General features: G+C 43.6%; 1 protein-coding gene across 4 annotated transcripts in view; it reads left to right on the forward strand.

The window, feature by feature from the left end:
* LOC135225731 (syntaxin-7-like) overlaps positions 1-24,000 on the forward strand; it is a 96,198-nt gene that overhangs the window by 1,116 nt on the left and 71,082 nt on the right. For all 4 annotated transcript variants that reach the window (XM_064265112.1, XM_064265115.1, XM_064265114.1 and 1 more), the window contains exon 2: positions 16,380-16,530. In XM_064265112.1, coding sequence (XP_064121182.1) covers positions 16,428-16,530 — 103 coding nt within the window. In that variant the 5' untranslated portion in view covers positions 16,380-16,427. The remainder of the gene's footprint in view (positions 1-16,379; positions 16,531-24,000) is intronic.

Genomic DNA, 24,000 nt, shown 5'->3' on the forward strand with positions numbered 1-24,000 from the left:
CCGACAAAAACAAACCTAATCTTCCCTAGAATGCCATGCCCTAACCTAACCAATCCTTACCTTCCTAACCTCACTTAGGTGCTGTGCCCTGACCTAGCTGAGGTGACTTTGCCCTCCCTGGCCCCCCCAAGTACCTAACACTTAACATTGGAGACAATTCTGTACGGAGGTAGTCCCGTCGTTCTGCAATCTAGGTACCCGAAAGACGAAAAGATAGTTAGGGGCAGTGAAAAGTAGGTATAAGTCCACAAAAAGAAAGTTAAAGACAATGGAAAGATGTGTGTTTCTATTGGAAGACAGTTGGTAGTTCTTAATGCCAGTATATCTTTGGTTCATTCTAATAGCATTAAAGACACCTCTTTCTTTGTATACATTTTTTATTCAAGAAGATTTAGGACATATTTAAGATATATAACAGCTGGTATTTCTGCACCACATAGCTTAATTGCACTGAATGACTCTTTGGGTCCCAGTGCTTGGCTTTATGCTAAAATCACATATGTATTCCATAGCATAATCAGTATTGAAGATATATTTTTACTCATGATACAGCTAAGTTGTATGAACTCATACATCATTTTGTTGTAATATCCTAGATTCCTTTAACAATGATAAAGTGTTTGCTGCAATGACAAGGGTAAATTACCGAATGGCCACCTGGCGGCTACCTCTACCATAGCGCTATCACCTTTCTGAAATTTGGAAATTATGGCTTTAATTTGTGACTTGGGAGAAAAAACTTACTTCGAGAGGAAAGTAGAGGTCTCAAGATGTTGCTTCGATGGATGCTGGCTCTTGACTAATGTCTGTCCTGTGTTATAGGACATGTTAAAGTTATTTTTGTTCCGACTAAGTACAAACCGTCGGTTGTCTAACAAAAGGATATTCCGCGGGAACGCGCCGCCGCTACCCGCATACAAAGAGTTCAAACTTGAATCGCTGTACCTGGGTCTGGGGTAACTGCGCGGGGTGAGCCCGGTGGGCCAGCTTGGGTAGGTCATTGTGATACCATTCTTTTCGCGGTAGCCGTCGTGTCAACACCTACTCCTTCCGCCTTGACCCGACTTGAGATAAACAACGCATGACCGCCGACTGTAGTCTTTCTTTTTTTTTTTTTTAATCGTGATATATCTTTGACATCCGTTGCTTGAGTGCTTCCCCAGTGCCCTATTCCTATCCTTTTATTTATCCTTTAGTATTACCTAGCATCCTAACTTCCCTGTAAGTATGGAAGGCGGATCTATGGTGGGTTTTTCGGGGAGGATTTGTGTGTGTGTTTCCGATGGCATCGTTGGCGGTCATCTTTGCTTCGCCAACCTCGGATCCTCATCTTTGGTGTATTGCTTTGTAGGGGTTTTTGAATGTTCCCCTGATTCATCGTGTTTCAACCTTGCGCAGTGGAATAATGGATCCAGTTGAGGCTCTATTTATGAGCGCATGAGAGTGTTTCAGTGACGCTAATGTTGATGCCGATAAGACCTAGGCCTAGGCCGACTACTGTGGGGCCTAAGGCCGTGTGTGAGGGTGGGGGATAGTGCCAATTGGAGAACACTAGGCCTAGTAATCCTTCCTCCTTATTAACGGGGGACCTAGTTAGTGAGCCTAGTGTCCTTCCCAAGAAACTTAGGCTAAAGAAACCTTCGTCGTCGGGGCTAGGAAAGCAGTAAGAGGAAAGAAGCTACCTTAGGGGCTGGGATCCACCTGTTCCTGCCTCGAAGCGTAACAAGAAGGGGTCTTCAACCGAGAGCTTGTTCCCGCCTAGCCTAAAGGCCGAACTATCTAGGTATGACCATAGCAGTACCGAGACACAGCCGGGTGCCAAGGTAACCCCTGTTCCTCTCGGGCACAATCAGTCCAGCCCCAGGAGGGATCCGGTGACGGACCTGATGCCTCACCCTCCCAATCCTGAGACAGTGCTAAGGAGCCCGGAACGGGACCCAACTCGCAGGAGCCGGAGGCCCCCTCCCCTCCAGAAGTTGCGGCAACCCGAACGCAAGAAGCCAGCCAGCCACAACGCTCGGAGGAGGAGCATCAATGGAGACCTTTCGATGCCGCAAGGCCTAGGTCGCGCTGAGAGACCAGTGCCAGCGTTGATGCCCGAAAAAGCCTAGGCCTAGGCATGAGCCTAGTACTCCGCACCACCTCCATCAGTTAGCCTAGGTACAGTGGGGCCCAGGTCCTCACTCCCGCACTGGACATTGCGAACCTGGTCAAACAGGCGGTGGAGGACTACTTAAGCTCCAAAAAGGAGGTTTCCCAGCAAGTGGAGAAGAAGAACACCAGTCTAGAGGAGTCTGCCCGTAGGATGGAAGAAGCCAGGAAGAAGTTCCTTTTGGAAAAGAAGTCAGAGGAACTGTTTCCAGATTTGGGTGACAGTTCTGACTCTGATTCCGAGCCCGATTCATGCTCCGAGGGGGAGCCCGATTCTGACCCCGATTCGGACGGCAGTCAGACTAGCTCACCTGCGGAGCCCGAGCCCTTATCATTCAACCAGATTCTGTCGTTGATTAGAAGCGCCAATGGCCTAACAGAAACTGAGGAACTGAACCAGGAGTTTCAGTCAGAGGTGCATAAGGTGCTCAACCTGAAGAATTCACAGCCCCCCTCGGTCAGCCTCCCCTGGAGCAACCAGGTTAGGCTAGCCATGGCTAGAGCGTCCCGAGAAGCCACGACTTCACCAACTAGGGTATCTGAGAAACAGAGGTGGCTTCCTATCCCTGCTCAGGGGGCCAGCAGGTATTATGGAGGCCAACAGGTGACAAACTAAGGAGTCTGCATATTCCAGGGACCTTGCAGATCTCTTAGATGTCAGTCTGGACGCCCTCAGAAAAAGCACCTCTTGCTCTCTCCCTCAGAAACCGAAGGACTCATTCGCGCTCTAGCTCTGACCCGCGCTACGAATTCGTGGATGGAACGTCTACTGGCAGCACTTCCGCAGTTCTTACCCGAGCTCCAGCCTCAGCAGCAGCAGAACTTGTCTTCGTTCATGCAGTGTGGGATCAAGACACTCTCGCACCAAGCAGACAACCTTAGCGGTCCTGTGGGCTAATATGGAGGTGAAAAGGAGAGAGAATGCCTTCAAGGAGGCCAAATCGCCAGTGGTGAGAGACCTCCTCCCGGACTTACGGAAAAACCCGCTGTTCCAGAAAGAACTTATTCCTGCGGAAGAAGTTCGCAAGGCAGCGGAGAAGAAGGAGCGATCTCTCCAATCTAGGGCTCTCTCCAATTCCGCAAACCCCGGGCCATAGACCACGGCCAGCACCACAGATTAGCCAACAGGTAAGAGAAGCGCAGAGACGGCTTTTTCCCGTGCGTAGGCGAGAGGAGAAGAAACCTTACTCTGTGTCGAAGGACAAGTTCCATAGGGAGAAGACTCGTCCCTTTCCATCAAAGGAGCGGAAGCAGAAGGGCAACAGAAGAGAGGGAGGTCCCCGCAAGAAATTCTAGGCCAGATCCTGCCCGTCAGCGGAAGGTAGGGGGTTGCTTGGCTGCCAATTGGCAAGTGTGGCAGCAAGCAGGAGCGGAAGATTGGACCCTGCAGGTTATCAGTCAGGCTACCGTCTTCCCTTCCAGTCTACACCCACTCTATCCCCTACCCCCATATCCAAGTCCCTTCCTATCGACCGGACTCGGACCGCGGACGGGCCCTGGAGGAGGAATATCCAAGCTACTTCAGAAAGGGGCGTTGGAAGAGGTTCAGGATCCAGGTCCAGGGTTCTACTCCAGACTCTTCCTGGTAGAAAAGGCAACGGGAGGGGTTGGAGGCCGGTCATAGACCTTTCACCCCTCAACAAGTTCCTTTCTCTGACAAAGTTTCGGATGGAAACGGCAGACTCCGTTCGAGCTTGTGTCAGGGAGGGAGACTTCATGGCCTCAATAGATCTTCAAGATGCCTACTTCCAAGTCCCTGTTCACCCTCCTCCAGAAAATTCCTCAGGATTGTCAGCAAGGGAAAGACTCTGCAGTTCACCTGCCTGTGCTTCGGCCTCGCCACAGCCCCACAGGTGTTCACCAGGTCTTCAAGATAGTGTCAGTTGGGCACACGCAAGAGGCATCCGTCTCCTCCGCTACCTGGACGATTGGCTCATCTTAGCCGAGACGGCTGCGCAGTGTGCGGAGCACCTTCAGCTGAGTTTTGTCATTCGTTCAGGAAACTGGGAGTGGTGGTGAATGTCGACAAGTCGGATTTCACTCCAGGCAAAGGATGGTGTACCTCGGAATGACACTAGATTCATCCCTCATGAAGGCCTTCCCCTCGGAGAACAGGGTCTCGCCTAGTATCTCAAGTGCGGAGAGCTTTGGGGCCCAGCCCTCCCACGGCAAAACTCTGCCAGTCCATCTTAGGACACATGGCCTCAATAGAGAGACTAGTGCCTCACAGCAGAAGGCGTATGAGGCCGCTTCAGTGGCTGTTCAAGAAACAATGGTCTCCTCAGGAAGGGGACCCCAACAGCAAAATTCTTCTCTCCCAAGAAGTAAGGAAGTCCCTGGAGTGGGTGGATGGTGCCTTCCCACCTCCCGGAAGGGGGGCATCTCTCTCAGTCCGAGAACCCCAGAGATTCTTCTCTTCACGGATGCATCAAAAGAAGGGTGGGGGCGCACCTGACGGAGGAAGAAGTGAGCGGCCTGTGGTCGGAAGAAGAGGAAAGCAGCTCACATCATGTCTTGGAATTGAAGGCAGTCCTTCCTCTCCCTTCAGCACTTCCTGTCTCAACTCCAGGGAAAAACGGTGGCCTAATGTCAGACAACTCCACGGTGGTGGCAGAATCTAAACAAACAAGGGGGGCCACAGTCTTCACTGGATCTCTGTCGCCTGGCAGTACAAATCCAGGAGTTAGCAGAGGAAATGGACATCACCCTCAAGGCAAGATATATTCCAGGCAAGAAAAATGTTTGGGCGGACCATCTGAGCAGGAGGGTACAGATAATCAACACAGAGTGGTCCCCTCCATCAGAAGTAGCAGATGGCCTGATAAAGAGGTGGGGCTCTCCGTCGATAGGACCTCTTTGCCACCGCATGGAACAGAAAAACTGCCAGTGTTCTTCTCCCCACTCCCAGACCCGCAGGCAGCGGGGGAGGATGCCCTCCTGCAAGATTGGAAGAACCATGGACGCTTACGCCTTTCCGCCTTTCCCCCCACCCCCCTCCCTCCAGAAGATCCTTCAGAAATTCGCTACTCGCAGAACCTGCGAGTACCTTAGTAGCTCCTGGTGGCCGGAAGCCCCCTGGTTCCCAGAAGTGCTGGTCTTCAGTTAGAGGACCCGGTAAGCCTACCAGACAGAATAGATCTCCTCGCCCAACCCAACAACGGAGCCTACACCCAAATCCGTCGGCCCTCCGCTTACACGGGTTCAGACTGTCATCAAAATCCTCCGCGATAGAGGTTTTTCCAGGCAGTTAGCTGAGGCCATGGCCAATCCTGTGAAACCTTCCTCAGGCAGTTGTACCAGGGAAAGTGGCGACGGTTTCAAGATTGGTGTCAAGATAAAGGCATTGCCCCAGACGAGGCCACCATCCCTCAACTAGCGAGTTTTTTCCACCACCTCAGGAAGGATAAACGACTATCCATATCGGCAGTGGAGGGTTATAGAGCGGCTTTAAATCAAGTATTCGCGTTGAAAGGCATGGACCTCGCTGCATCTCCAGAAATTTTGTTGCTCTTCAAGCACTTTAGGAAGACCTGTCCCCCGAGAGAGCTACGGACTCCCCACTGGGATGTAGCCTTAGTCCTGGAATCCTTGAGAGGTCCTCCCTATGAGCCTTACATTCAGCTTCCTTGAAGAACCTCACCTTGAAGACCCTTTTCCTCTTAGCCTGGCATCTTCGAAGAGGGTCAGACGAACTCACACGCGCCTGTCCTACGAAGTGTCACACACCAGGCGTTGGAGGGAGATGGGGTTCTCGTTTTGTCCCTGGCTTTGTAGCCAAGACTCAAGACCCATACAAGCCAGAGGAGATGTTTTTCTTTTCCTCTTTTACCATTCCTTCCTTGGGGGATTTTACCGGCTTGACAAAGAGGAACTGATTCTATGCCCGGTCAGAGCCATGAAAGCCTACCTCAAGAGGACGAGACAGTTCAGACCGGCTATCAAACGGCTGTTCGTGGCCACGGGCAAGCATCCGAAAGAGGTGGCTAAGAATACCATCTCCTTCTGGATCAGACAGGTTATAAGAAGGGCCTACGAAAACAAGGAAGTACCAATGCCAAAGGTGAGGGCTCACAAAGTTAGGGGCATAGGCTCCTCTATGCTCTTCAGGAAGAACCTCTCAGTGGGTCAGGTATTGAGAGCAGGCACCTGGAAGAGTCAAACCACCTTCACCTCCTTCTACCTACGAGAAGTTACGTTCAAATCTCTAGAAGTGTTTCTCTCTGGGCCCCATTGTCGCAGCCCAAGAGATCCTCTAGGCGTTGGTCACCCGCACTGCGTACCTCAATTTGGAAATACACACACACACACTCCCAGCAATTCCCGCCTAAGTCCTGGCCGAATGTAAGGGGTATGAGTGAGTTTTCTTGGTAATATCCTACGTATGACTGTACTGTCCATGACACGACTTGGCCACTACTGACTTACCTGGAGAGTAGAATGATGGCTAAGAATCCTTCAGGAACAGCTCTCTGAGTGAGTATTAGTACCATAGGTTAGGACAACAGCCGGAGCCCCTTGGGTTCTCCCCTATTGAATCCTTACCGTGTAAAGTGTCATGAGGAGTAGGGGGTCTGGTTAACAATCAGGTCATGTGAAGTTATTGGCGGCTCTTCAAAGGGTACATTCAGGTCAACTCACCTTCCATCCTCAGTTCGAGTCTCCTTTTGTTAGACAACCGACGGTTTGGTACTTAGTCGAACAAAGTAATTTTGTCGAAAAATTATTTTTTCCTATATACAAACCTAGGTTGTCTAACAGATTAATGGTCCCTCTCACCACCCCTCATTGAGTTATGCCCCCATTTTGAAGAGTGTGTCTGTTAGACTAAGTATTCTAACGGCTCAAAGATGGTATCACAATGACCTACCCAAGCTGGCCCGGGCTCACGCGCAGTTACCCCAGACCCAGGTACAGCGATTCAAGTTTGAACTCTTTGGTATGCGGTAGCGGCGGCGCGTTTCCCGCGGATATCCTTTTGTTAGACAACCTAGGTTTTGTATATAGGAAAAAAATAATTTTTCGACAAAATTTACTTTTTTGGGGGAAGGTGGTTGCGCTACAGTAGTACTTTCACCTATTACATGCATATATACAATTTGTACATTGTCCTATTATTATTAGATGTACTATACGTATATCAAATTTATTTTCCTAGTATAATAGTGGTTATAGTGGCATTTTGAAGTTGAATACATTTACTTTATTGTAGTATTTTCAGAAATATAAAAGATGAAATGGAAATGATAAAATGAACTTAGCCAAAAAGTTTCAAAGTGGATGACATTGGAATTGCAGTGGTTTGAGAGCATAGCACCATCAGTAGCGTTCATTTGTACCTCAAAGGGATAATAGCCTCATTTTACTGTCCTAGGTTAGAATTATAAAATTAAGTAAAATTTATTAGATTTCTTTATAGGGTTTACCAAGAATTGCTTAGAGAGATGTGACTCAAGATGAATCTAAGAAAAACAAAAGCAATGAGGGTAGATTATAGAAAATGATGCTAGATGGTGGAAGGATTAACTAAGTTGAAGCTTTGAAATGTGTAGGAATAATTATAATCAGTATGGGCTCCTTTGGGCCAGAATTCAGTGAATGACTAACAAAAGCACATCAACCAGTGGGCAGGCTGAATATAATTTTGTACATGAACTTCCCTGCCAGATATATACTTAGCTATAGTCTCCGACGTTCCGACAGAATTTCAAATCTCGCGGCACACGCGACAGGTAGGTCAGGTGGTCTACCTTACCCGCCGCTGGGTGGCGGGCGTATGAACCAATCTATCTCTCCAGCCAGATTTTTTTCTGTCGCTGAAGCGATAACAACTGTTGTCGTTTCTTCCGATATCTTCTTCATTTCTCGCTTGCCTGGAGATTGATTTGAACATTTTGGTGACGTATTCGCTCTATGTTGGCTTGGCATACGCTGATTGTGGAACCGTTATTGACTTTGCGCTGGATTTCCTGTAGAATGTCTGATTTTGATTCTGTTTTCCAAAACTCCGGTTTTTGTTTAGAGTATGTGTGACTGATGGATGTAAGGTGAGGTTACCGAAAGCTGCGGTGGACCCTCACACTTTCTGTGTTAAATGTAGGGGGAATGAATGTTCGTTTAGTAACCCGTGTCAAGAGTGTGAGGTTTGAACGAAGATGAATATAAGGCTCTTTCTTCTTATATTAGGAAACTTGAAAGGGATAGGGTACGTAAAGCTTTCTTCAAGGAGCTCGAGCAGGTCGAGAATGAGTGAGAATGAAAAACTAACATTAATGTAGTTTTAGAACCTTCCTCCCAGGTCTCAGCTCCTGCTCCGCACCGAAGCCGTAGATTCGTCTTCGGAGGCGGCGGCCTCAAAAGCTTCCTTGTGTTCTAAGGAAGACAAGAATCTTCGTACTGAGCAAGGCAAGAGTGTCAGTGATGATAAGTGCAGTGTACCCAGTGATGTGGAGGGTGCGTCTGACCGGCTCCTTAGTGCCTCCAGGCCTAGACCTCTTCCAGACTCCCAGTTCCAGGGAGGAGGAAAGTCGAAAGCAGGAGGGCTAGGGAGAGCCCCCACCGGTCAGGCGTCCCCTCGGCAGATCCTGAGTTCGCTCCCAGGCTGCCTTGGATCGTAAGAAGAAGAATATTCTTCGCCAGTGTTTTTCGTCATCCTCTTCTCCTTCGCCGAAGCGTGGGTGGAGCTCTAAGGAGCGTCACGCCCGTTGAAGAGGGGCGGCGGAGGCTCCCTTCAGTACGTTAGCGTCCAGCCCAGAAGACTTTTCTGATGTAGCTTCCTTGCAAGCAAGAAGCCTAGGAGATCCGGTGATCGCCCATCCTTCTCCCGCGCCTCGCGCTGAGCTTGCTTCGGAAGAAGATCCTGGGGACTCTCCTTCTCGAGTACTTGCGGGCCTACAAGCTCAGATCACAGCCTTGGCGGACTCCTTGGCATCGAGATCGCGTAGAAGGAAGGATTTGTCTCTCCCGATCAAGAGATCGAGGCGCGTTTCGTCGGAAGAGCGCTCTCCTGGTAATCGGCGTTCTCCTTCTTTTGAGGATTCTTCTACTCATCGTAACATTTCACGAGAGGAACACCACTCCCGCTCGGAGGTGTCGAGACGCCATTCGACGGATAGGCGCTCCTTGGACTATGAAGATATTTCCTCAATTCGGATTCCTGCCTCGGGTAGACGCTCAGCCCCTTCTGTTTCTCCTTCCTTCTAGAGTTCGTGCAAGAAGAGAGAGTCGCTCAGGTCATAGAAGACTTGGTTCGTCGTCGCCTTCTCTTTCTTTCTTCTCCTCGTCTTCTCAGAGAACCTAGGGAATGCCTTTCTGAAAGTAGGCGCACTTCTCCTTCCGACTACTGTAGTCGGGCGTCGGATAACGTGACTGGTAGGCGCTCATCGCATGGAGTTCGGCTCCTCCCCTGTAAGACATCAAGAGTCTAGTAGGAGCCCTGCTCCTGGTAAGCGTCATTCTTTTAGTAGCTGTTCGCCTGGAGAAAGACACCTTGATCCTCGTTTGCTTCGTTCTCCTAGTAGCGCTCTTCGTTCTCGAGACTCCCTACTCCTCATCGGTCTCCTCTTGCTAGAAGTCAAGAACGCCTCAAGCGCCCTGCTTCTGTTAGGCGCTCGGAGCCTTACAGACGTTCTCCCCTCGGTAAGGAACCAAGATCTCGCCGAACGCCCTGTTCCGTTTAAGCGCTCGGCGCGTAGCAGCCGCTCTCCGCTTCGTAGGCATCAAGAGCCTCTCGAGCGCCCTGCTCCTGAAAGGCGCCCTATTTTTAGCAACGTTTCGCCGCTTGGTAGGCGCCAGGATTCCACTAAGCGCCCTGTAAAACAGATAGGCGCGCGGCGCCTAGTAGCCGCTCTCCTCACGATCGGCGCCAGGATCTTAGCAGGGCGCTCTCCCTCTCGTAGTTTCCCTAGGGATAGACGTGGTCTTTCTAGAGAAAGGAGTCCTTCCTCTTTGATGTTAAGAGTTGTCTGCACTTAGGAAGGAATGCGAGTTTAGACAAGAATTTTTCGGATAAGCGTCCGTCTTTTACAACTCGTCGTTCTCCTGTACGCCTCTCTACTTTGGAATCTTCTCCTCATTCAAGACGTTTGTCTCTTCATCGCACTGTACCCCAGCTAGGAAATCATCTAAGGATTCTCATAAGGATCCTCATCCTCGTTCTTCCTCATCCTCGTTCTCCTCTTCAAGAAGACCAGGAAGCCTCTGAGGAAGAACTAATACATCGGCAGCAGTTTCTTCGTACAAGAAGCTCACAGAGCTTCTCCTTCAGGAGTTCGGAGAGTCTTTGAGCCCTACTGCTCTCCTTCTCCACACTCGTTGTTCTCCACAGCGAAAGCAACGAAAGGATCTTCGTGTGTGAGAATGAAGCCGACTCTTTCTATGAAGAAAGCGCTCAAGAGTTTCGGTTCATGGATGCGCAAACGAGGAAGCGGGGAAAACAATGTTTGCCTTCCCTCCGTCGAAGCTTTCAGGAAGGACAGGATTTTGGTATGAGACAGGAGAAACCTTGGGACTGGGCTTCCGTCTTCAGCTGACGCAGATTTTTCGGCACTAGTAGACGCCACTAGAAGATCAGCTTTGAATTCGGCCAGAACAACGTGGGCAATGAATGAAATGGATCACATTCTAAAAGGCATTTTAGAGTATTGGAAGTTTTCAACTTTCTCGATTGGTCCCTCGGAGTCCTAGCCAAGAAAACTCAAGGACCGGACACGTTTTTCTCCGGAGGATTTGAATTGTGTCTTATCCTGTATGGATAAATCGGTGAGAGATGGGGCCAGCGAAATAGCTTCACTGTTTGGAGCAGGGGTCTTGAAGAAAAGATCAGTATTTTGCTCATTTTTAACAAAGTCGGTCCCTCACATGCTCCAGAGATCGTCTTTGCTTGCCTTTTTGCCCCTCTCTCTACACAGCTGTTTCCTAAACACCTGGTTTCAAGACAGTTCGAAGGCTCTCTCTGCCAAGCTACGCAGGACCTTCTAGCACAGTCTGCAAGGAAACCGCGCCCTACCTTCAGACTAAGAAACAAAGAAAGCTAAGCCGACCTCTCAGGAACCCTTTCGAGGGGGCATCTACCTCATATCCTCTTCGTTCAGAGGTCGGAAACCAAACAGAAGAGGAGGACTTTTACGAAGTCAATCAAACCTCCCAAGTAAGACTCAAGTCCTTCAGACAACTGTAGGCGCCAGGCTTTTACAGTTTGCAGAAGTCTGGGCCAGAAAGACGCAGATGCCTGGACCCTGTCAATTTTGAGGAAGGGCTATCTAATCCCGTTCTCTTCGAGGCCTCCCTTGACGAATAACCCGAGGGAGTTGACGGCCAGATACAGGGACCCCATCATGAATCAAGCCCTCCGACTAGCGGTAGATCAGATGCTGGAAAAGGAGGCGATCGAACTAGTGGCAGATCATCTTTAGGCAGGCTTTTACAACCGCCTGTTCCTAGTTCCGAAATCCTCAGGGGGATGGAGACCGGTGTTGGATGTAAGCGCCCTGAACTTCTTCGTCGAAAAGAAGTAGTTCACGATGGAGACCACTGCCTCGGTGTTAGCAGCACTCCGTCCAGGGGGACTGGATGGTGTCCTTGGACTTACAGGACGCTTACTTCCACGTACCAATCCATCCTTCCTCGAGGAAGTTTCTAAGATTCAGATGGGGGGAAGAATCTTTCCAATTCAGGGCCCTGTGTTTTTGGCCTCTCCACGGCCCCCAAGTCTTACGGCCATCATGAGGAATGTGGCACAATGGCTTCACCTGGAAGGGGTGAGGATTTCGCTCTATCTCGACGATTGGCTTATAAGGGCCAATTCCAGAGATCGTTGTCTGAAGGACTTTGAAGAAAACCCTGGATTTGACTTAGTTCCTTAGGACTTCTGGTCAATCTGCAGAAGTCAAGTCTGATTCCGCTCAAGAGTGCGTTTATCTGGGGATCCGGATGAACTCTATGAGTTTTCGGGCTTTTCCGTCACAGGAGAGGATAGCCCGGGGGACTCGAAAAAGTAACAACCTTCTTAGGGAAAGAAGTATGCACAGTGAGGGAGTGGATGAGTCTGCTGGGACGCTCTCCCTCACTGGAGCAATTTGTTTCCCTAGGAAGGTTGCACCTGAGACCGCTCCAATTCTTTCTTCATCGGAATTGGAGTCGTCCTTCTCAGGATTTGAAGTTCTCCCTGTCAATTACTCGTCAAATCAAGAGGAGTTAGCATGGTGGGCGGATCCCGACAAGTTCTCGCAGGGACTGCCTCTTCAATCCCAGAAACCCAGCCTGGTGTTGTTCTCCGATGCGTCGGAAACAGGTTGGTTGGGGGGCGACTCTGGGAACCAAGGAGGTGTCAGGAACCTGGATGGGGGACCAGTCTTCCTGGCACATCAACAGGAAAGAACTAATAGCCGTGTGGCTTGCTCTGAAGGAGTTCGAGTCAGATGTGGACAGGAGCAGTTTGTGCAAATAAACTCGGACAACACCACGGCTCTGGCATACATCAGGAAACAGGGGGGGGACGCATTCCTTCTCTCTGTACGAAACAGCAAGAGATCTTCTTCTGTGGACAGAAGAAAGGGGGATAAAACTTCTCACCAGATTCGTACAGGGAGAAAGGAATGTAAGGGCAGATCTCCTCAGCAGGAAAGATCAGGTCCTTCCCACAGAGTGGACTCTGCACCAAGATGTTTGCCAGAGCCTTTGGAAGTTTGTGGGGCAGGCCTCTCTTATTACCTGTTTGCAACTTCAAAAAACAAAAGACTGGATCTGTATTGCTCTCCCATCTCGGATCCAGGAGCATAGGGATAGACGCTCTCCTACTCGATTGGAAAGACTCGATGTATACGCGTTTCCCCCCTTCAAGATTCTGGGGTTGACGTTAAAAAAGTTCGCAGAGTCAGATTCCGCGAGGATGACTTTGATAGCTCCCTTTTGGCCAGCACAAGATTGGTTCACAGAGGTGCTGGAATGGCTAGTGGATTTTCCAAGATCGCTTCCTCTAAGGAGCGATCTACTCAGACAGCCCCACTTCGACAGGTACCACAAAAACCTCCCCGCTCTCAGTCTGACTGGCTTCAGACTGTCCAGAAACTGGTCAGAGCGAAAGGCTTTTCGTCAGCAGCTGCTAAGGCAATCGCTAGAGCGAGGAGGTCTTCCACATTACAAGTGTACCAATCGAAGTGGGATGTCTTCAGAAGATGGTGCAAGAGGAATAACGTTTCCTCTTCCAGTACCTCTGTGAATCAAATTGCAGACTTCTTTTTATTCTTAAGACAAGAAGTGGCTTAGTCGTTTCGACGATTAAAGGCTATCGTAGTATGTTGGCGAATGTCTTCAGGCACAGGGGCCTCAACTTATCGGAAGATATAAGGACCTACAGGACCTTATTAGGTCGTTTAATACAACGAAATGCAGTATCCTAAGACACCTAGCTGGAATTTGGATGTAGTCCTTCAATTCCTTGGGTCCTCTAGGTTTGAACCCCCTAATTCAGCCTCATTCAGAGACCTTACCAGGAAGACTCTGTTTTGATGGCTCTAGCTTCCGCCAGAAGAGTGAGTGAGCTTCAGGCGATTGATGGTAATGTGGGTTTTAAGGAGGACTCTCTCATTTGCTCTTTCCTTCCTGGTTTTCTTGCAAAGAATGAGAACCCATCAAGTCCATGGCCCAAGAACTTCGAGATTCGTGGGTTACTTCTTTGGTAGGAGAAGAACCCGAGAGAACTCTTTGCCCAGTGAGAATGGTGAAATACTACCTTAGAAGAAAAGAGCAACTGAAAGCCAACCGAGAGGTCCTGTGGGTTCAGTCAAAAGAGCCTACCTCGTCCATTGTCGAAGAACGCATTGTCCTTCTTCTTGAGAAGCCTCATCAAAGAAGCACACGGATCCTGCAGAGAAGAACATCTTAGGCTTCTTAAAGTGAAAGCACACGAAGTAAGAGCCATAGCAACTTCTCTTGCTTTCAACAAGAATATGTCCCGTGCGAAATCTGATGGAGACAAACCTTCTGGAGATGTCAGTCAGTGTTCGCGAACCACTACTTACGTGATGTGAGAATCACTTACGAAAATGCTTCGCCTTGGGCCCGTACGTATCTGCGGATTCAGTGCTGGGGCAGGGAGCTGGAACTCATCCTGTTAGTAGTATAAATTTTTCCCCCTTGTATTTGTTGTTGTTGGTTGCCTTAAAGAGGATGCATGAAGGCATCTCTTTAGATCGTAATACTAATCTTTAGTAGTTTGGTTAGGTTGTCTGATGAGTGTGGCTCCTTGCAGTAGTAGTGGTTAGGACCTGTTAAGATAGGGACGAACTCCCTTTAACAGGATCCGACTTGGATTCTACCACACAAAGGGATCACTATCCCAGTGGTAGATCCGGAGAGTCTTTCAGCATCAGGTCACGTCCTAGCTGTAGCTCTCCAGGCAACGCAGACTCAGAGATAATATCAATGAAGTCTTCTGCCTGAACAGGTAAGAACCAAGGTTATTTATATCCTACAACATCAGTTGTTTCTTATCTCTCCTTATTACTTTAGCTGTCTCTTACCCTCCACCAAGGGTGCCAATCAGCTAGTATATATCTGGCAGGGAAGTTCATGTTACAAAAATGATATTGTTAAACTACAATAAAGTTTTGTACATACTTACCTGCAGATATATACGTCTAATGGCCTCCCACCCAGCCTCCCCTCAGGAGACAGGTGAAAGAGAAAAAAAAAAAAAAAAAAAAAAAAAACAAAAAATCTGGCTGGAGAGATAGATTGGTTCATACGCCCGCCACCCAGCGGCGGGTTAAGGTAGACCACTGACCTACCTGTCGCGTGTGCCGCGAGATTTGAAATTCTGTCGGAACGTCGGAGACTATAGCTAAGTATATATCTGCCAGGTAAGTATGTACAAAACTTTATTGTAGTTTAACAATATCATTTTGCGAGTCAAATACTAGGCTGATAATGCATAATACGGTAATTAAGATTATACATAACTTAAGTGTAATCTGCATTGCTGTACAACCATGAGTCTAGATGACAGTGACTTTGTGTCAAAAAGACTTTGATGTTTTGATTATAAAAGTGCTAAGAAGAATAGTTTGGGGCACATGGCAGGATAAAGTTAGAAAGGATACCTTAGGATAAATTACAGAAGTTTTATATAGATGAGTTTATGACGAAAGGGAGATGGAGATACATGTCTTGGGAATGGTATTGGGCTTTGTAAAACTAGCATTCACGCTTAGTGATAGACCATAGAAAACAAGTGGTAGTCTTCATTTTAGAATATGATTTAACAGCAAAAGCTTGGAATAATTTTTTGCCCAAGCAATGATTTTCTGTTGAGTATTAATTAAGGTAAGGAACCATTTTAAAATTATATATACTGCACAGCATTAGCCTTGAATATATGGTCTTCTGCAATGATTTCCATGAAAGAATATTAAATGAGTGATATCTCTAGTCATCTTCATTTTGTTAGCATTTATTACATAGGACTATACTACATGTACAGTAGTGCCAATGGATAAACAGCATAGTATGTTAATGGCATAGAGATACAGCATAGTATTGGTAAATACAGCAGAGATAAATATTGAATATACTGTGTCTTTCGACGAGAACCTGAAATTTAGTTCCTTTCTCCGGCATTGTAAAGTTGTAGCCCAACTAGTACCATCTATGTACAGACACCACCCTTCTTATGAACATTCAGAGATATAAACAAATGGGATTGCAAACTAGAATTGTGTTTAGAGCACTGCCCCTTCTCACACATAAGTTCAAAATTTGTTCTGCACAACTATTTTATAAAATACAGTATACTACTGTATTTACAGTGTATTGTGTTTTAGGATAAAAATACATACAGTACTGTAATACTGACTTTATGTATATCATACTGTAGTTAAATAGGCATGAAGAGTACAGTAAGCAACATACAAACAATTCAACATACAGATGACCTTATGGAACATAACTCATTTGTAAATAGGGGTGATGTCTATAGTTGCTATGAAATGAGGGCTTGTCACATTTGTCAGTCCTATTATTTATGGAAAGTTCAAGAAATTTTTTTTTGTCACATAACTACTGTATTGCTCTAGATGTTAGATTCAGTGGGTAACTGATCAGTAGCTGTATGGGAAATGTGAGTGAGTGTAAATTGGCATTGCAGTGATGATGGTAACATAAGGTATAATTAGATGGCAAACTTAAAAAAAAAAAATCCTGTAAACAGTTAATTTTTTGTTTTTGTTTTTCAGACAAAGTGGTCCCAGACCCCTGGGTTACATAGAGGAGTGTTTAAAAGAATGGATGGGATCTCATCCTATCAGAGTGGTGGTAATATCAGCATGGAGCTCCAAAGATTTTCACAGAGTATTGGTTCCAATATACAAAAAATATCTCAAAATGGTAAGTTTTATATCTGCTATCCATTGCTTTTTTCTTAAAGAGAATATTTTGTATGAGACCATGTTTGAGATTATTGAACCATTCAGTTCATACACAGCAGTCGGTCTATTTATTTCTCCAGTTCACCTCTTTCTTATTTCACTAATTATGTAAAATTATTTTTTTAACTTTAGTCTTGTTTAAGTACTGAATAGTAATGATTGTTTAAGAACATTGCTTTTGCTTGTGCTAGAACTACTGTGCTTTTCAGGGCCATGTCCAGTTGATTTTCATTGATAAAATCTTACCAAAGTATCAGATATGGATAATGTTTTGGAAATAGCTATTTGAAGTAGCCTAAATGACAAAAATATGCAGATGTCCAATGTTGACACTTAAGACACTTGTCAGAGTAAATCAAATAGATTTGAAGGGAAACTTAGCTACATTTAGTATGCATCCAGAAAGAGGTTAGTTGTGACGTAAACTATGACATCAGATGTAATAGCAGGGTTAAAAAATATGTGACCTTCTTGTAGAATAGTAAGTAATAAAGGAAAGACTAGGGAAATCATTATTTAGAATGATGATGATATGGTTTCCATTTGTGATACCATGGATAATGAGTAAGAATTTGGTACATTTACATATGGCAATATTTTAGTAAAAGAATTTGGTAATTATGCATATGGCAATACAGGCAGTCCCCGGGTTACGACGGGGGTTCGTTCTTGAGACGCGTTGTAAGCCGAAAATGTTCGTAAGCTGGAACAGCATCAAAAATCCTAAGAAAACCTTACTTTAATGCTTTGGGTGCACTCAAAACTATGTAAACTGCATTCTTATTGCATTTTTCATCAAAAAAAACTTTCAAATATTGATTATTTTGCATTTTTGGAGTCATATTTGTTCTGCCAGATCAGCGTTGTGGGCGCTGTAACCCTGGAACTTGCTTCATAGACCTGGAAATAATTTCTGATAAATATAATTGAAAAGCATTGTAACCTCGGAACGTTGTAAGCTGAACCCATCGTAAGCCGGGGACTGCCTGTATTACTATTTTCATTGTACTTTGTTATGTTGACTGTAGGCAATCGTAGCAATTATAACACTATATTTCTATTTACTTTGTGACTATCAGTTATACAAAACCTTTGGAATTGGTGAAATGCAATCATACTGAAATGAAAAATAGGTCATTTAGAGTTGTTTGGTATGATATTTTGGCCCGATACAGCTATCTGGTAACCATGCATTACATATGGTAAACGCTGCCGATGACAGGGCGAGGGCCGCTGATCATTCATAGGCCAAAGCCAGGTTATACGCGACTGCTGCTTCGCCTATGGCAAGCCTAGCATTTGTTCCTACTCAATACACAGACCCTTGGTCCTTTACATTAGGAATTACTTTCAGCATAGGCTGGAATACAGCTTTTAAACTCTTGAACAAGTGGGTTAGGCAGTAACTACCTTCTGGCAGGAGGGTAGACCCACCTGCCCAGATGTAAACACTCCACTTTGCTTTCAGCCGTCTTCCAATGAAGACGTATGTTTGTGAGCCCTTGCTGACCAACCGTTAATCACAATTTTGCCGGTGGAAGCTTTCTTTTATTATTTTGAGTGAATATATATATATATATATATATATAATATATATATATATATATATATATATATATATATATATACAATATATATATATACATATATATATATATCATATATATATATATACATATATATATATATATATATATATATATATATATATATATATATATATATATATATATATATATATATATATATATATATACAGGCAGTCCCAGGGTTACGACGGTGTCGGCTTACAACATTCCGAGGTACGACGCTTGTCAATAGATGTTATTTCCAGGGTTACGACGCATGTTTCCAGGGTTACAACACCTACAATGCTCATCTGGGTGATGAAATATGACAACTAAAATGCAAATAATCAATATTTGAAGGTTTTTTTTTGTTTTTTGATGATAAATGCCATAAGAATGCAGTTACATAGTTTTCAATGCACCCAAAGCATTAAAGGAAGGTTTCTTAGGATTTTTGACGATGTTCCGGCTTACGACGATTTTCGGCTTACGATGCGTCTCAAGAACGGAACCCCCGTCGTAAACCGGGGACCCGCCTGTATATTATTATATATATATATATATGATAATTATATATATATATATATATATATATATATATATATATATATATATATATATATATATATATATATATATATATATATATATATATATATATACATACATACATACATATATATACAGTACTACTGTGTTTGAGGTTTTATAATCAATTGACTTTAATAATTGATATACTAACCCACTTTTTGTGAAAGCCTTGCTAGCCGCCTTTCTGATTTATACTAGTATGTTAAGGGTTGACAGCAGGAGTGTACTAACACCCTTATTTCGCCCTTTAATATAAGGGGGAGACAATGTATTAATTTGAAATTTACACTTACGCTTTGGAAATTACAGAGGGGAACTTCATAGGTTTGTCCCGTGTTTTTCTTCCAGTATTTTTTCTTCTCTTTCATCCTTTCACTTGCTTATTGGACGAAGGAGGGGGTGCATAGTGTTGGTGTTTGAGGGATCACCTATCAGTTCAAAAGGTGGTGCCCATGAATGCGAAAGGAGTAGTATCTTTATTTTTTTAATCATATTTTTTTTCTTTTATAGGCTAACAGTGGTGATAGTTTATTACAGCAGTAGATGGTTAGATATCTCTTCGTGTTGACTATCCTGATCTTGGAATTGTACCTGTAACTCGTAGCATTCTGTGATATTGGACTTTGAGTGTGTGTACTGTTTCCTTGCTAAAAATCATATTCATTTGCCACTGTTATCCTGGAGTTTCGTCTCTAAACAATGCCTTCGCGACTGCCCTGTGATTATTAGCTCTATTTTCAACCTTCACCCCTTCGACTTCTAAGGCTCCCTGCTGGAGAAGGAGAAGGTAGTCTCTTCCCCTTAAGAAGTATCGTCACGGGACTTCTAAGGGTCTGCCTCCTCGAACTGAGGAGGCAATTGGGTCTTCCGTTGGCGCGCCTGTTCCTTTGGGAACAGGAACCCTCATGCTGTCCCTAGGGTCTAGTGTGTCGGGAGCTGTAGAAGAGCAAACTTCGGTTTGCACTTCTGCTGCTATTAGAGGTTCTGCCCCAAATACTAGTTCCATGTAGGGCGCTCGTTTGCATGCATCTAGAGTCGATAAGTCTGAGTCTGCTTACCATCGCGACTCAAGTAGGGTTAGTTAGGTATGGACAACATAGTTCAGCAATTTTTAACCATATAAATAACCATAACCACAGAATAAACTGGAATTTTTCATGTATAATTTATAGAAGCTAATGCCGGTACAAGAGCCAGATGATAGAGTCAGTCTTGATTAAACAAAGGCTGGGAATGAACATTTAAAAGGGCGCCTGGGATTCAGATATAGGTCAAATCTTCCTTCAACCAACACTTGAGAAGATTAAAGAGGAATTATCAGCGGGGATGACTTAGTAAAACGGCTACCTGTAGATGGATCTCTTGGTATAAATACTGCCTTTTCTGTAACTTTTCTCATTCATAACCTGCCTGAAGAGAGAGTTTATGAGATCAGCACGTGCTACGTTCAACAACTCTTGAGCCAATTCTAACTCATCTTCATCAGTTATTCTACCAGAGTTTATCAATGATTCCATAGCAATACATCTTATTTGTGCCTTTACCATACTAGGTACAAACATAACCACCACATGCCTCTGCTAAATCGCTCCACTGTGCTCTAAGTCAGATGTGGTTTTCAGACAAAACTTGGATGGAAAGGGCGGCATAACTAAAAATTCCTGAACATTGAACTTGGAGCCATTTTCCCTCTAAGTTATCAACTTACAATTCAATACAATAAATGCAAAACAAAAACTATATGGTCACTCTCCTAGCAAAATATATTCCTAACACCACCAGTATATTCTAGAGTGATAATGAAATCTGCTTTCCCGGGTCTCTGGGCACCATTAAACAATGTTACGAAGTGCCAAGTATCTGGTTACTACACTTACCATTCATTTAATGTTACCTCACAAAAGCCAGACACCCTGAACCTCATAACACGTTTTAAACGACTGAATACTCTAAAGGCAACAGTGATCCCTTAACACTTACCAGTATTGCAGAAAATCAGACTAAGTTCATCAAACAGGTGGTGAGGTAATCTTGTAAGTAATTAAATTAATCAAAGGGCATCACTCCATCAACAACTTTCAAACTCTAAGTATTTCCCTGATTTCAGAAGTCTAAGTACTTCCCTGGTTCTAAGTCACTTCAAGTAAATTGAAGGAAAGCAAATAATTACCACTCTATGTTTCTACCTATCATCAATATAATCAAATGAAAATATACTGGGATAAAAATAAAATACTTATAAAAATTTTAAATACAAATTTTTTTTATTAAACTCAAAATTTATAAGTGAAATTCACAATATCAGGGAAAATTACTGTTACTTGAAAACAAAGTAAAGTTTAATTAATTCTTGAATCAAATTAAGTAAAATTAAATCAAAATTAATTTATCACAAAATTCAAGAAAATTAATTCAATCAAAATTCAAAAGTGTTAGGCAATAATTGAAAATCTGAAATTAATTCATAAGTGCTAAACAACAATAAATCTTGAAAAGAATTCTAAGTAAATGCAAATTAATTCACAAGTGTTAAATTTAATTAAATGTGCAATGATAAAGCAATGAAAATAACTAAGTCAATTAAATTGTGAATGCAAATGAAAATATAAAATAAAAAGACACACTTCAATAAGAAAATTAAATAGTGCACAAACAATGGAACAAACACAAAACAAAAAAAATCAGTAATGTGTAAGTGTAAATCTTTTTCACTCAAAACACTGTAACCAACAGTTTTTACCAAACCTTCATAACCATCTGTTATCAGTTAACCACAGTTCCTATCAATTATTAGTTAACCACACTCCCTATCCATTATTAGTTATTACCTACCGTTTATTAGTTGCACTAATAAAATATAACACTTTACATTTTTGGTATACAACTTCTTTCTCTGCTCTGCTTGCCGGTCTTGTCTTACAACAATTTCACAAAAACCAGGCGCCGTTACAAAATGATGTTTGTTCAGATTCCACAAAAAAAATTAAATAACACTAAATAAACTCTAAGAAATATCAAATATGAAATTCTCACAAGTTACGAGTGACCAATTTACGTTATGTTAATATAATCTCAATGATGTCGAGAGAGAGAGAGAGAGAGAGAGAGAGAGGAGAGAGAGAGAGAGAGAGAGAGCGAGCGAGTGAGCGAGTGATCTAACCACCTCGAGGTTCTATGATCTAATAAAATCTTCCCTTGCGAAAACTGGTCAGGGCAGATATGATACAAAACGTTCTTGTCACGAATGCTTCCAGTAGCTTTGAAATCTGATGCAATCTTCATAAAGAAATGTGTAACATGCACATGGTTTTGATCAAAGATATACGCGTACGAGTCCAGTCTGTTAAAAAAAAAAGACGTACTCTACTCGATCGAAATGGAGGCTGAGCGACAATTAAGATTGACATGTTTTGATATCAACACAAGACTCAATTCTCTCGCTATCACATGCGTTGACAAATTTAGGAAAGCAAACGGATCTCGCAGACCCTCTAATCTTACAGTGTTGACATAAAAGTTAAACATTCGTAGTTTCGAACAGACAGAAAAAGTCTCTCTCTTTTTACATTCTACGTTAATATATATTCTTTTACAACATGCAAAGCGAAATCTGAAACACACATTTTAAAACATCCTATTCTAAGCTATCTAGGAATCTGAAAAAATGTTGCACAATCTTACATGACATTTTTTCAAAGAGGGGGAAACATGCATTTTGAAAGTAGCAATATATATATATAATATATATATAATATATATATTAGTATGTGTATGTATGTATGTATGATATGTATATGTATAGATATATATATATATATCATATATATAGTATATATATATAGATATATATATATATAGATATATATATATATATATATATATAGTATATATATATAGTAATATTATATATCTATATATATATATATATATATATATATATCATATTAGTATATATATATATATATATATATATATATCACATATATCATATACATACTGTGGTACGCCTCGAGATACGAAATTAATCCGTTCCGAGGCAGCCTTCGTATCATGAGTTTTTCGTATCTTGGAACACATTTTACATGTAAAATGGCTAATCCGTTCCATCGCCCTCCAAAAACACCCCATTAAATTTCATAATAAAAGCTAAATTGACCTATAAAACAATGAAATACTACAACAATTTGGACCATTGAATACCTAAATTACAAATAAAAATGCAAAACCTGTAAATAAAGTGCATATTAGTGTACAAGAAATATTATTACTGTAACGTAAAATGTAGAAGCTTACCTTTCGAGTGAGGCTATCTCTGAAAGTGTAGGCAGAGGAGGAGGAGGACAAATGTCAGATACGTACACTTAACTTTACGAAACACATAAAAAAATGTCAGAAAAACAAACTAAACTTTACACACATTAACAAAACTGTAACACTTAACTTTACAAAAAACTTAAAATAAATTTGTTTGTCTTTTTTTTATTTTTACATTTCTTTTTATTTTTTTATACTTTACGTAATTTCAATTTCTTCACCACCGATGGCCATGCCTCCCGTTTGCAGAATTTTTTCGAACCACCCCCATGAGAAGCTTGAACTCTGGGTTGCGTTGATGTCCCTCTCCGCCGTCATCTTCGCTTGGGCAATCAATCGCCGAAAATAGCGCTGGCCTTCCTGGCAGATTGCCTTGTCTCGGTTATCGTATCGCATTGATTCTTTGTCCTCGACCCATACAAAGAAGCAGCTTCCATACTTTTTTATTTATCCTTCCATACTATATTCTCCATGGTTCTACCATAGAAAGCATTCTCTTCTTTCTGTGAACTTCAGCAACTTTCTGGGACCCATGACTCTATGTACTGTACGTAATTAAGTTACGTATGTAGTACATATACTAATTAGGTTCTCACAACACGATAAAAGTAGCACAACATGATAATATGTACTGCACGAAATCACTAACGAATTTTACGTTACTAAACGAAATCGTTGGACCGAACGAATGCCAATTGCGTACGGTAAAGTTTTCGGGTGCGGAGTGGCCGAGCTAAGGCACACCACACGTACGTATAGAAGATGCATGATGGGAGGGATGCTGTCCAATTAGAGAGAAGGATCTCATGGCTTGGCTAGCATCAGAACCAATGGGAGAGCAGGAGGATGTGGCGAGTCTACTATAACTAAGATGGCGGCGTGCGGCGCGAGTTTCAAAATTGTTATGGGGTGAATCTCGGAATTTCAGAAACCTATTGTATCTTGAAAACTTTTCG

Source organism: Macrobrachium nipponense, chromosome 13 (assembly GCF_015104395.2).
Source record: "Macrobrachium nipponense isolate FS-2020 chromosome 13, ASM1510439v2, whole genome shotgun sequence".
Classification (NCBI taxonomy): domain Eukaryota; kingdom Metazoa; phylum Arthropoda; class Malacostraca; order Decapoda; family Palaemonidae; genus Macrobrachium; species Macrobrachium nipponense.